The following is a 12,627-nucleotide window of genomic DNA, read 5'->3' as shown; positions in this document are numbered from 1 at the left end:
TGCATATCAATTCACTTAGTTTTTGCAACGTTCTTATTGAATATTATCTCCATTTTGTGGAAAGGAAAGTGAAGCTTATGGAGGTTAAGAAATTTGCTCAAGGTTATATAATTAGCACACATGAAAAATTTAAACCCACATTTGGCTAAAGTCTAAATTATAATAAACTATATTAGCTTCCTAATGACATATACTTTCAAACCAACTTCAAATTCTAACCATTCACCTGAGAGTCAAATTAGACTTGACACCCTTTAAAACTAGTTGGAAAACAAGTTCATGAACACATTATTCATAAGAAGCCTCTCCTTCTAGTAAAGTATGTTATCTATCTCATGAGTTATAAAAAACATAGGTTGGCAAGGTGCCCATCAACGGATGAAGGCATAAATAAATTATGGTATATGCACATAATGGAATACTACGCATCGAAAAAGAACAAAGATGAATCCATGAAACATTTCATAAGATGGAGAAATCTGGAAGACATTGTGCTCAGTGAAATTAGTCAGCTGCAAAGGGACAAATATTGTATAAGACCACTATTATAAGAACTGGAGGAATAGTTTATAGAGAGAAGCAAATATTCTTTGATGGTTATGAGAGGGGTTGGGGGAGAGGGGAGGGAAAGGAGTTTTCACTAATTAGGTAGTAGATAAGTTTTATTTTAGGTGAAGGGAAAGACAACACACAATACAGGAGAGGTCAGCACAATCGGACTAAACCAAAAGCAAAGCAGTTTCCTGAATAAACTGAATGCTTCGAAGGCCAGTGTAGGAGGGGCAGGTGTTTGGGGACCTTGGTTTCAGGGGACATCTAAGTCAACTGGCATAATAAAATCTATTAAGAAAACATTCTGCATCCCACTTGGAGAGTGGTGTCTGGGGTCTTAACTGCTAGCAAGCGGCCAGGTAAGGTGCATCAATTGGTCTCAACCCACCTGGAGCAAGGAAGAATGAAGAACACCAAAAACACAAGGTAATTATGAGCCTAAGAGTCAGAAAGGAACGCATAAACTAGAGACTACATCAGCCTGAGACCCAAAAAACTAGATGGTGCCGGCCACAACCGATGACTGCCTGACAGGGAACACAACAGAGAACCCTTGAGGGAGCAGGAGAGCATTGGGATGCAGACCCCAAATTCTCGTAAAAACACCAGACTTAATGGTCAGACTGGGACTAGAAGGACCCTAGAGGCCATGGTCCCCAGACCTTCTGTTAGCCCAACACAGGAACCATTCCAAAAGCCAACTCTTCAGACAGGGATTGGACTGGAAAATGAAACTGGTGAAGAACAAGCTTCTTGGATCAAGGAGACACATGAGACTATGTTGGCATCTCCTGTCTAGAGGGGAGATGAGAGGGTAGAGAGGGTGAGAAGCTGCCCAAATGGACAGAAGGAGAGAAAGTGAAGGGAAGGACAGTGCTATCTCATTAGGGGGATAGTAATTAGGAGTGTACAGCACGATATACGTAAATTTTTGTATGAGAGGCTGACCTGATTTGTAAACTTTCACTTAAAGCACAATAAAAATTAATTAAAAAACAAAAAACAAATATGGGTTGGTTTTTTCTAGATCAATGATCTAAATTCTTGTTAACCCATCCCTGGCAGCCTGAGTAACTTCTGACCCTGACAACACTTGTGGGGTATGCACCCAACTTTGATGCCTATGCTACAAACAGAATTACCCTGGGAAGTTGTTCCTCCCTTCAGAGGCTGGGTTACCTTTATCCCTCAAAATTCAGAGAACTACTAGAATTAGAACGATGCAAGTTTTACTTTCACCTTGTGAGGAATGTCCTTGATAAAACTGATGGAATACATCCTTTGAAGAAAATATCTTTATCATATGAGGCAGACCAGTCTATGTTTTAGACGGCTACAATTAGAACTTCTTATGGATAGAGAAAATATCAGGTATACTGTAATTAATTAAAAGCTACTTAAAAAAAGTGAAGTACAATATTCTCTTCCAATAAACCCTGATAAATAAAATTATCTGACTGTAATTTAAACTATTTTTTTAAATTGTTGTTGTTAGGTGCCATGGAGTTGGTTCTGACTCATAGAGACCCTATGCACAACAGAAGGAAACACTGCCTGGTCCCACGCCATTCTCACAATTGTTATTATGCTTGAGCCCACTGTTGGCAGTCACTGTGTCAATCCATCTCGTTGAGGGTCTTCCTCTTTTTTGCTGACCCTCTACTTTGCCAAGCATGATGTCCTTCCCTAGGGACTGATCCCTTCTGATAATACGCCCAAAGTATATGAGACGTAATCGCGCCATCCTTGCTTCCAAGGAGCATTCTGGACGTACTTCTTCCAAGACAGATTTGTTTGTGCTTTTGGCAGTCCATGGTATAATTTTTTAAAATAGTCTGGACTTAAATTCACAATTTAGTAAATCTAATATAGGCAGAGGACCACATGAAGTTCTTCGGGAATTCTGAGATTAACAAAATTCAAGTTCATAATACAGTATGTTGTTTTTGTTAGCTCCTGTCAAGCCAGGTCCAAACTAATGGTTACCCCATGCACAAGTGAATGAAATGTGGCCCCATCTATCACTATCTCCATGACTGATTATGAATCAGACTACTGTGACCTGTAAGATTTTCAGACATAGATCACTAGGCCTTTCCTTCCTAGCCTGTCTTAGTCTGGAGACTCCAATGAAACTTGTTCAGCATCATGACAACACACAAGCCTCCAATGACAGGTGGGTGGTGGCTATGCATCAGGTGCATTGATGGGAATCGAATTTCGGCCTTCTCCATGGAAAGTGAGAATTTTACCACTAAGCCACCACTGCCCTTATAATACAGGATAAGTTATTAGAAAAAATACAAACTAATTGCTTAAGGAGATTAGGGGAGGGTTCATGGCAGATCCCTCATTTAATTTGGACCTTGAAGGGTAGACAGGATTTTAAAGAGCAGAGATTAAATTAAATGTGAAAATTTAGGAAGGTAATATAAAATAGGCTAGATTTAATAACTGACTAAATAAGACGAAGAGAAGACTCTAAGACGACTTCAAAATTTTTAAGTCAAGACGTTTTAAGGCTGGGTTAGCATTAAGAGAGGGGGAATTACAGAAAGAGCAGTGAGAACAATTTGAACATGTATTTGAAGTACCAGCTAAATATCAAGGAAATCTGACCTGGAAATGAATAATTACAACTTAGGAGACAAGTCTGGAACTAAAGACCTTGATCCTGTTCACAAAAGTAATCAATGCTTTTATCAAAATGAATGGTGTAGACAAGGGAGAAAGTACAAAGGGAGATAAAAAAGACTAATGATAGAAACTGAGAAATCACAGAACAAGGAGACCAGCTAATTAAGGGGGGCGGGAGGGAAGCAATGAAAGAAATAGAAAGAAAACAGGTGGACTAGATATGAAATAAGTTTTTTTGATGGGGAGAAGGTGGAAGAGACTGACTGGTCAATATTCAAATATTTCAGAGAGCTTAAGAAAGCTGTGTTCTAAAAAGACCACTGGGTTTATCAATGAGAATGATACTGGATACATACTAGAAAATTCTGGTTGACAGGGATTTAAAGAGAATGGGAGCTGAATGAATCCATCAATGAGGACAAATTTAAACTGCATGATCTAGACCTGCTTTAGAATGGGTTTCCTTGTTTATTTCTACAACAAATGAAAAGCAATAGAGAATAACTTTTTAGTATCTGCTTTAAGAAGTTAAGAGTTCTTTACTCAACTCGAAACATGAAATGCTAAAAGAAATTTTAGTGACAATACCTTTAGGAGTTCCATCACTTCCAGCAGGGGAGCATACTGGTTGTGGAGACCTCAAGGGAAACGATGTAGCGTTCCTCATTGTTGAAGAATCTCCATCCTAAGAATAGAGCATAAAGTTTATATGTTGAATGATAGAACAGGCACTATAGAAATCTTAAAGAGAACCAATAAAAGACATAAATTACTGACAGGTAAAGTGTTGGTATTCAAAAGCATAATTCTTCTGCACTTTCCTGTTTTCTTCTTGGTATATCTTAGAAGAATTGAAATTGTATCCAAAAGAATCAACAGCCTAAGCATGGCAATGAATAAGAAAACTGGTGTTACTAATGTGCTCCATTTTTGTTTGCCATTTTCTACAAAAGGAGCTGTGAACACCCTACCAAGTCATAAATGTTTTGAGGGCAGAGTTCACTCTCATCTCCGTCATCCTAAGGGCTGAGATAATTTTTATTTCTTTTATGCAAATATATATAGCTTAGATGAAAAATATCATCAAATCAGTAACAAGGCAAATTTCTAGTATGTGGAATATTTTAATTAATATCAAAGCAACATTTAATTTCAGGAAAAAAGCTTTTTACCAGTCTTACAGGAAAAAATACCCAGGTTCTAATAAATAAAGGTTCATTATTTAAGAGAACATTTTGGTGTGAGCAGGTATTAACTTAAAACTGAAATTATATTTCCTTAAGAATCTAAAACTCTGAACTTTTTTTTGTAAGGGTCATCAAACGTTTTTTGAAAGAGGACAGATAATAAAAAATTTTAGGCTTTGTGGGCCACATACAGTCTCTGTCACTGTCATGGATTGAAATGTGCTCCCCCAAAATATGTGTCAACTTGGTTAGGCCATGATTCCCAGTACGGTCTGGCTGTCCTTCATTTTGTGATTTTCCTATGTGTCATAAATCATAATCTCTGTCTGTGGTTAAAGAGGATTAGGGTGGGATGTAACACCCTTGTTCAGGCCACATCCCTGATCGGATGTAAAGGGAGTTTCCCTGGGGTGTGGCCTGTACCACCTTTTATCTTACAAGAGATAAAAGGAAAGGGAAGCAAGCAGGGAGCTGGGGACCTAATACCACCAAGAAAGCAGCACCAGGAGTGAAGTGTGTTCTTTGGACCTACGGTCCCTGAGCCTGAGAAGCTCGTCGACCAGGGGAAGACTGATGACAAGGACCTTCTTCCAGAGCCAACAGAGAGAGAAAGCCTTCCCCTGGAGCTGATACCCTGAATTAGGACTTGCAGCTTACTAGACTGTAAGAAAATAAATTTCTCTTTGTTAAAGCCATCCATTTGTGTTATTTGTTACAGCAGCACTAGATGACTAAGACAGTCGCATATTTATTCTGGTTTTTTTTTTTTTTTTTTTTTTTTGGTTGTTGCTGTTGGTTTCTGCAACTCTATAAAAACGTAAAAACCAGTTTTTGCTTATGGGTCAGGTTACTGGCCACAGCTTACCGACCCATGCTCTTAAATAAGCTCTAGGTACAGGAACCATCTCGGTCACAGTTAGATTCCCAGTACCATGAATATTCCTTGACATACGGCAGATATCCTTTAACCATTTGCGGAATTGAAATACTAAATTATGTAACAAATTCTAGAACTATTTCATTACCTTAATGATAACTAATATATTACATACGTCACTACTTAGCCTGTGCACCATGTGTAGGTAGTCGTCACTTGAGCCATGTCTAGGATTATCAGCATGATGATTAGCTGAATTGCCAGACAACGGACCAGAAACTTTATCATGTATGTTTCTCAAACCACCTGCAACAATGGGACTTGATACCGATGCTGAAATTAATAAGAATTAAAAAACAAAAGCTTTATAAAATAAACTGTTAAAATCTTAGAGAATAATAATAATAATGCTTCACGAGAAATATTTTAAACATACAGAAAGTACAACAAATAATATAAAACTTGTGTACTGACTACCAAGCTTGATCAAACCTTAATACCGTGCCAGGTGTTATTCTGGTCCATTTTTGAAAAGAAGTAAAACATTACAGATACGGATGAAGTTTTCCATTTACCTGTGCATTCCTCGCCCCTATTTTGCTCCCCTTACTCTAAAGGTAGCCAGTACACTGAATTTAGCCACTGAAACCCTGTGGAGCACAGTTCTACTCTGGAACACGTGGGGGCCCCAGGAGTTGGAGTTAACTTGATGGCAACTGGTTATGCACATGTTTCTACCTTTGCTATCAATGAATACATTCCTGAAAAACACACAGCATTGTCTGGCATATTAACTATATATAAAAATGGTACGTTATATGTATATATTCTTCTTTAACTTGCTTTTTAATTCAATATTATGCTGAGAGTTATTCATTTTGTGTAGTTATAAATTTTTAAATATAGCATATAATTCTGCTGTATAATGTACATAATTTATCTACCCATTCTTATGTTGGACATTTAGATTGCTTCAACACTTTTCTGTCATAAACAATGTAGATTCTTGTACTTGACTCTTTGTAAAAATGTGTAAGATCTAGGGTGCAATATTTAGGAGTGAAATAGCTGGATGTGCCCATTTTGAACCTTACTAAGTATGACCAAATAGCTTTTCAAATTACTGACGTTCTCTTTACACCCTACTGGGAGAATATGTGTGTTCCTACTGCTCTCTATCCTTGCTAACACTTTTTGTCAACCTGAGTGTGGGAAATGTGTATGAAATGTCCCTTTAATTTGCATTTCCCTAATTACCACTGAAGCCAAGTATTTTTTCATGTGTACTGGCCATTCAGAGTCCCTCTGTGTGGATAGTTTGTCTATATTCTTTGCACATTTTTCTACTGTTTTTTGTCTTAATAATTTGTGAGAGTTTTTCATGTATTCCTGGAAGGAATTACCTGTTGGGTACGACAAATCTTTAACTATTTTGAAATTTGTGATCCTTCCCCTTACAAATTTTGCTTTCTGTTTTAAGAAATCCTCTTTAACACAAGGTCAGGTCATGAAGATGGTTTCCTATTATTTTCTTCTAACTTTTTATATTTTAGCTTTCCACAGTTAAGTCTTAAATCCATCTAAAAATCTATTTTTATGTGTCATGTTTTTTTTTGTGAGATAGGGATCCAATTTTACTTTTTTTTATATGGATAACTAGCAGTCTCTGCACCATTTATGAAAAAGACCATTGTTTCTCATTAACATAAAATACCACGTATATCAAGTTTCCATTTATCTATGGGTATGTTCCTAGGCTCCTAATCATGTTCCGTTATACCCCACGTCCTTCTTGTCCATGCCTATACGAATATTAAAATAAACCTTGATTCCTGTTAGACTGAGCCTCTACACCCTGCTCCTTTTCAAAATTATCTATTCTTAGACTTTTATTCTTCCATATGAATTTTTAGAACAGCTTTCGTTTCACAAAAATCTCACTTGGGATTTTATTAAAATTGTATTGAAGTTACTAATTTGGGGAAAATTCTAATCTTTATCCTCTTGAGTTTTCCCATCCACAAAGAGCATAACTCTCCATTTTCTTTGATCTTTTTCAAAAGTTTTATATGATTTTTTCAAGAAAAGTCTTGCACACATTTTTGTTAAATATATTCTAGCATCTTATGGTTTTCCTTGAAATTGCTGATGATACTGGTCCTTTAACTGCTTTTTTGGTAATATAAAAATTGTATTAATTTTTAAATAGTAATCTTGTATCTAGTAACCATGTGGAATACTTTTATTATCATACCTTATCTGCAGTTTCTCTTGGATTTTCTATAAAGATAATCCTATCACCTGAAAAGGACCTGGTTTCTTTCTTATCAATAATTATATATATATATGATATAAATGTCTTATAGAGACAATTATACAAGAACATCTTCCTGTATTGGCTAGGGTGCCCACTATCACATGGCATAAAAGTAGTGATTACAGGCATTCATGTCCTATTCCTAATTTCAAGGAAATTTTCTAAGTTTTCACCACTAGGTGGACAGTCTTTATAGGATAAAGTTGTGCCAGTCTATTCTTATTCTGTTAAAGTTTTTAAAAATCACAAATGGAAGTTCAAATTTTTTGAATGCTTTTTTGCATCTATTAAGAGGCTCATCTGGCCATCACTCCCTTAATCTGAATTACATTAACTATCTAATGCTAATCAACTCTTGTATTCCTCACATCTAATTTTGTTATATAGGTTGATAACATGGGTTATTTGGTTCGCTAATTATTTAGAAATTTTGTTTCTATGTTCATATGTGATGATTGGTTATACAATTTTCCTTTCTCATACTCTCATCTCACCTGATTTTGTATCAAGATTATTAAATAATTTTATAAAATGAGTTGGGGGAGTGGTGACTTTTTTTTCTGGAATGGTTTAAGATTAGAATATCTCTTTCTTTAAGAGTTTGTATAACTTGCCATTAAAACTGTCGAAGTGTGTTTTGATTCCTCCATTTTAAGGGAGGTAGATTTTGAACTACTGAGTGAGGCATGTGCATTTTAAATTATGATAAATACTGTCAAATGCTCTCTGAAAAGGATGTACCAATTTATATCACCCCTATCGAGACTATGGGAAGTTCGTATTTCCCTGCACTCTTGCTGATAAAAAAAAGTTTTTTTTTAACAAAGTATACCAATCTATAGGCATAATATTTTATTTCATTTTGATTTTCATCTCTAATTGTGTGCCAGGTTGACCATATTTTCATATGAAACTTACATTACTTAACCTGGCTTATTTTCCATTTCTGAATTCGAGGTTTTAAGACTGTTTAGAGATACGGCTTTTTTAAGTCTACGATTACTAAAAACTCACGTTTTCTCCTCAAAATTTTATGACTTAGAAAATAACTCGTACATCGTTTATCTACCTAGAACATTTTTGCTCTGGGTAATCTAAAAATTCAACTAAATTTTCAAAACGCATAGCCAATCAATCCAACACTATTTATTAAACAATTCATTCTAACCTGTTGCTGTTGTCAGCTGTCATTGAGTCGGTTTCAACTCATAGAGACCCTATATACAACAAAACAAAATACTGTCTGGTCTTATGCCATCCTCACAATCATTATCCTTTCCATTCTAACCTACTGATTTAAAAATGTTATCTTTAGAATGACAGAATCAGAAAAATCATGATTTTCCAACGACCAGTGCGAAAACTGATGAAGCAAGGATCGTTATGCGATTCTAACCCTCTTAAGTAAAACGTTAATGGGAAACAAGACAACTGCATAATCTCAAAGTATCATCCAGGAGATTACTTACTAATTGCAAAGGAAAAAAAGGGTACTTTCACAATGAAAAGATTAGGTAGTCACCACCTAAACATCACTAATAAAGGGGCCACCTGATATTATATAACTTCTGATGTGATGTAATATAAAGAACACAATATTTATGTAGTAAAAACCAAACCAGTTGTTGAGATGACTGTGGCTCATAGTGACCCCATGCATGTCAGAGTAGGACTCTCCTCTATACGGGTTTTAATGGATGATATTTCAGAAATAGATTGCCAGGCCTTTCTTCCCAGATGCCTCTGGAGAGACTTGAACTGCCAACCTTTTGGTTAGCAGCCAAACACAATAACTATTTGCACCATCCAGGGGCTCCACTTAATGTAGTACTCTTACCAAAAATATTTAATTGGAAACCAACCAAGACTTTAAAGCTAACTTCTACTTTGTAGGTAACAGAAGGGATATATGAATAGGTTAAACAACATTATGAGGAAAAAGTGAATGAGACATTATATAACAAAAATAGCAGGGACTCCCAAGGGGTTAATTGCGCTATTCTTTTAACTTTTCTGCATGGTTAAAGCTTTTATAATACAAAGTTGAGAAACTGCTTTAAATGCTACCTTTCTCATATTCTATATTAACCATACATATTTGTCTTATTTCTGGATTTTCTGTCCCACTGATCAGTCTATTTACTCCTAAAAAAAAAAAATTTTCTTAGAATGATTTTAATATCTGGGTGGGGCTAAGTCATGAATAATATTTTTAGTTCCTAAAGTATCTCATAATTTCTAAAAACGAATCAATACTACACAGGTCCTAAACTATATTTCGTTTTGATTTTGTAATCTCAACTTACTCTTTTGAAAAAGCAGAGTCAATTCTGTTAAAAAACATCAACACAGTTTCGAGACTAAAAACTTACGTATTTTCCTACATATACTTATGTGTATGTGGACATTTCCATAATAAATAAAGGTGTCCTGTATTTCTCTGATTATTAACATTTAAAATGTTCCTCAAACTTTTGTGCACAACGGTATACTAATATTCCACAAGTATTAAAAGCCTATAGGATATAAGTACATTCACTACTCACACTAAATTCAATAATTTTGAAGGTGTCTATTCCATATGTATGATTTGCCTCCAAGTTTCTCCTTGAGTTAGCATGTGAAATGGTCTTAACCTAATATTTCACTAACTAGCTTTGGGAAATCAGAGTTCGCTGTTTTAATGGATGACTGAACTAAAAGTTTATAAATAAATACAAATATGCTCTGTGCATAATAAAAAACAAGAAAATACACAGGAATAAATGACTGATAGCAAATGTATAAATTTTGCTGCTAATTATGGTGAGCAAAAACACAGATTTTGTTATATTATCTTTTGTACTGTCTATTGAAAATTTATCAAAAAAAAGTATAAATCATTTATTTAGTACCCATGATATATATCCCAAGGGAATCTAACCTTAAAAAGACATCATCATATTCTCCACCAACATTTGACTCCAACTGAGAACTAGTAATATAAACTCAAAAATTTTTGCATCTAACATTACTAATTTTCCTAAACTAGTACTGTATCAACCATAGTCAATTTTCCACACTATATATACACTTGCAAATTAAAACAATTTCTTCTTTTGTTTAATGCTACTGTAAGACAGCCCAATAAAGAAACAGCTTTTAGTTTCATAAGTAAATATATTCAGTTATATACTAACTTATTCTAAAGAGTCAAATGCTCCTTTTACCTCCCAAATGATAAATGTAACATGTTTTAATGATTTAAGACATATCTCTAAAAAAGTGTTTATTAACAAGCATATAGTATTTTAGTTCGTGTTCTAAAAATTATAAAAAGAAAAAATAATTTGCTTGGAATTATAGGTAATTAGGTTATATCACATTCCCAGCAAAATAACAAACAACTTTCTTACCCTGCTGCATCTGTGGATGCGTTGTGTAACTTGAAGGATGGGAATATGGCATGTATCCTGCAGGGCTCTGTGGGGCATATGGACTAGGCACTGGGCTATTTTGTTGTGGCATAAATCTGTTCCCAGAGCTTGTCTGCGGTGGCACAAACCGGCTAAAACCCAAAATTCAAATAAAGAATATCAAGAAATGAAATAAATATCATATTCTTTGAAATTTCACTGTCATAAAATTCTCCAAACTTTACACATTATAAATTCAATGTAAACAGAAAAATCTTGTGACATAGATAATTACAAGAATCATTCAAAACTCATAGTCTAATTAACAGTTAGACTAAGTAGTTTATAAATATTGAGGTCTTTCATCTACTTACATAAAAGCACCAATCTTTTCAAGGCATATAATGCCATGCTCCCTAAAATAAAATCCACTCTATAATTTTTTTTCTTTAACACATCAGTTATTTTAACACATACTTTTGTCGGTATAAAATTAATTAGTAAGATGATAGCTACATCACTTATTTTAAGGCTAATATTCATGTGGATTATTATTTAAGACTCATCACTTCAATGCTTCAGCTACATATAATTCACCATTACCTAAATGTATACACTGCATAGTCACTATATTAATCATGGAGAATAATACCGAATAAATGATAGGTATTACCTGGAGGGGCTATGTGAGATAGTGGTTTGTTGGTAATTGGAAGATGCAGGACTACTGTGCATGGAATTCTGAGAAAGTTTGTACTGAGACATCATCATTCCTATGCAATACACAAAAAAGTTAAACATGTTATATTCTTCTAGGAGTAAATCATCTCTTAAATGATTTAAACCAGTCTTTCATAAACATTCAAAAGTTTTTTTTTTTTTTGACTGTTTTCATTTTGAAGAGCAAAATATAGAAGCTGTAATCCTAGGGCCAAAGACAGACATTAAAAAAATTAAGATAAAAATCTTTACTTACTTATCCTAGATGAGATGCCAGCTTGTTAAGAGACACTAGAATTTAATTACATGCGAAACAAGTTCTGGTACGAGACCCATTAGAAAAATATGCTACAAAAATCTATTGTTAACATTCTTACCACTTTGTACATATCTATTCTGCAAGCTTTTCTCCCTGAAAACGTTAGGACTCCTTGCCAGGATGGCCTGCAGCAAGACTGGTATGTCACCTTCTGGATCATCACTGCCAAGGTTATCTTTCAACTCTCTGGTATTAAAAAAAAAAAAATTAAAATAATAATTAATTTATTAAATATTCTCTATTCTACACAGATAGTAATTCTTTAGCGAAATTCAGAAAAGGCAGAAGAGAAAATCAAGATGATTTACAGTCTAAAAATAAATCAGATAGGTACGTTCAACAGTATGGATTTTTGAAAACGTTATCCCCTGAGGAAACAGAATTTTCAAAAAAGAGGAATTCTTTTAAGGACAACCATTTTTTCCTTGTTATTTTAAACAGAAAACAGTATTTCATGTAACTATTAGTTTACTTACGAGTGTTCACAATCTACCATAAACAATTCAAAATAATGGAAGGGTAGAGAGGTGGTGATTATGCAAACAAGTTAATACCTGGGCTTGGAAAGTATTTTCCCCTTTACATCTGAATATGAATGAGACTGACTTTCTGGGAATGTCCTC

The 12,627-nt window shown here is 34.7% G+C and overlaps 1 protein-coding gene across 1 annotated transcript in view; it reads right to left on the bottom strand.

Moving 5' to 3' along the window:
• The window catches only part of NIPBL (NIPBL cohesin loading factor), a 208,640-nt gene that overhangs the window by 89,083 nt on the left and 106,930 nt on the right, over nucleotides 1-12,627 (bottom strand). The window contains exons 4-8 of the mRNA XM_049862484.1: nucleotides 12,063-12,190; nucleotides 11,639-11,738; nucleotides 10,966-11,117; nucleotides 5,429-5,586; nucleotides 3,778-3,874 (exon numbers count right to left, since the gene is read on the bottom strand). Coding sequence (XP_049718441.1) covers nucleotides 3,778-3,874; nucleotides 5,429-5,586; nucleotides 10,966-11,117; nucleotides 11,639-11,738; nucleotides 12,063-12,190 — 635 coding nt within the window. The remainder of the gene's footprint in view (nucleotides 1-3,777; nucleotides 3,875-5,428; nucleotides 5,587-10,965; nucleotides 11,118-11,638; nucleotides 11,739-12,062; nucleotides 12,191-12,627) is intronic.

Source organism: Elephas maximus, chromosome 2 (assembly GCF_024166365.1).
Source record: "Elephas maximus indicus isolate mEleMax1 chromosome 2, mEleMax1 primary haplotype, whole genome shotgun sequence".
NCBI lineage: Eukaryota > Metazoa > Chordata > Mammalia > Proboscidea > Elephantidae > Elephas > Elephas maximus.
The sequence above is the reverse complement of the archived record's forward strand: the minus strand, read 5'-3'. Positions and strand labels throughout refer to the sequence as shown.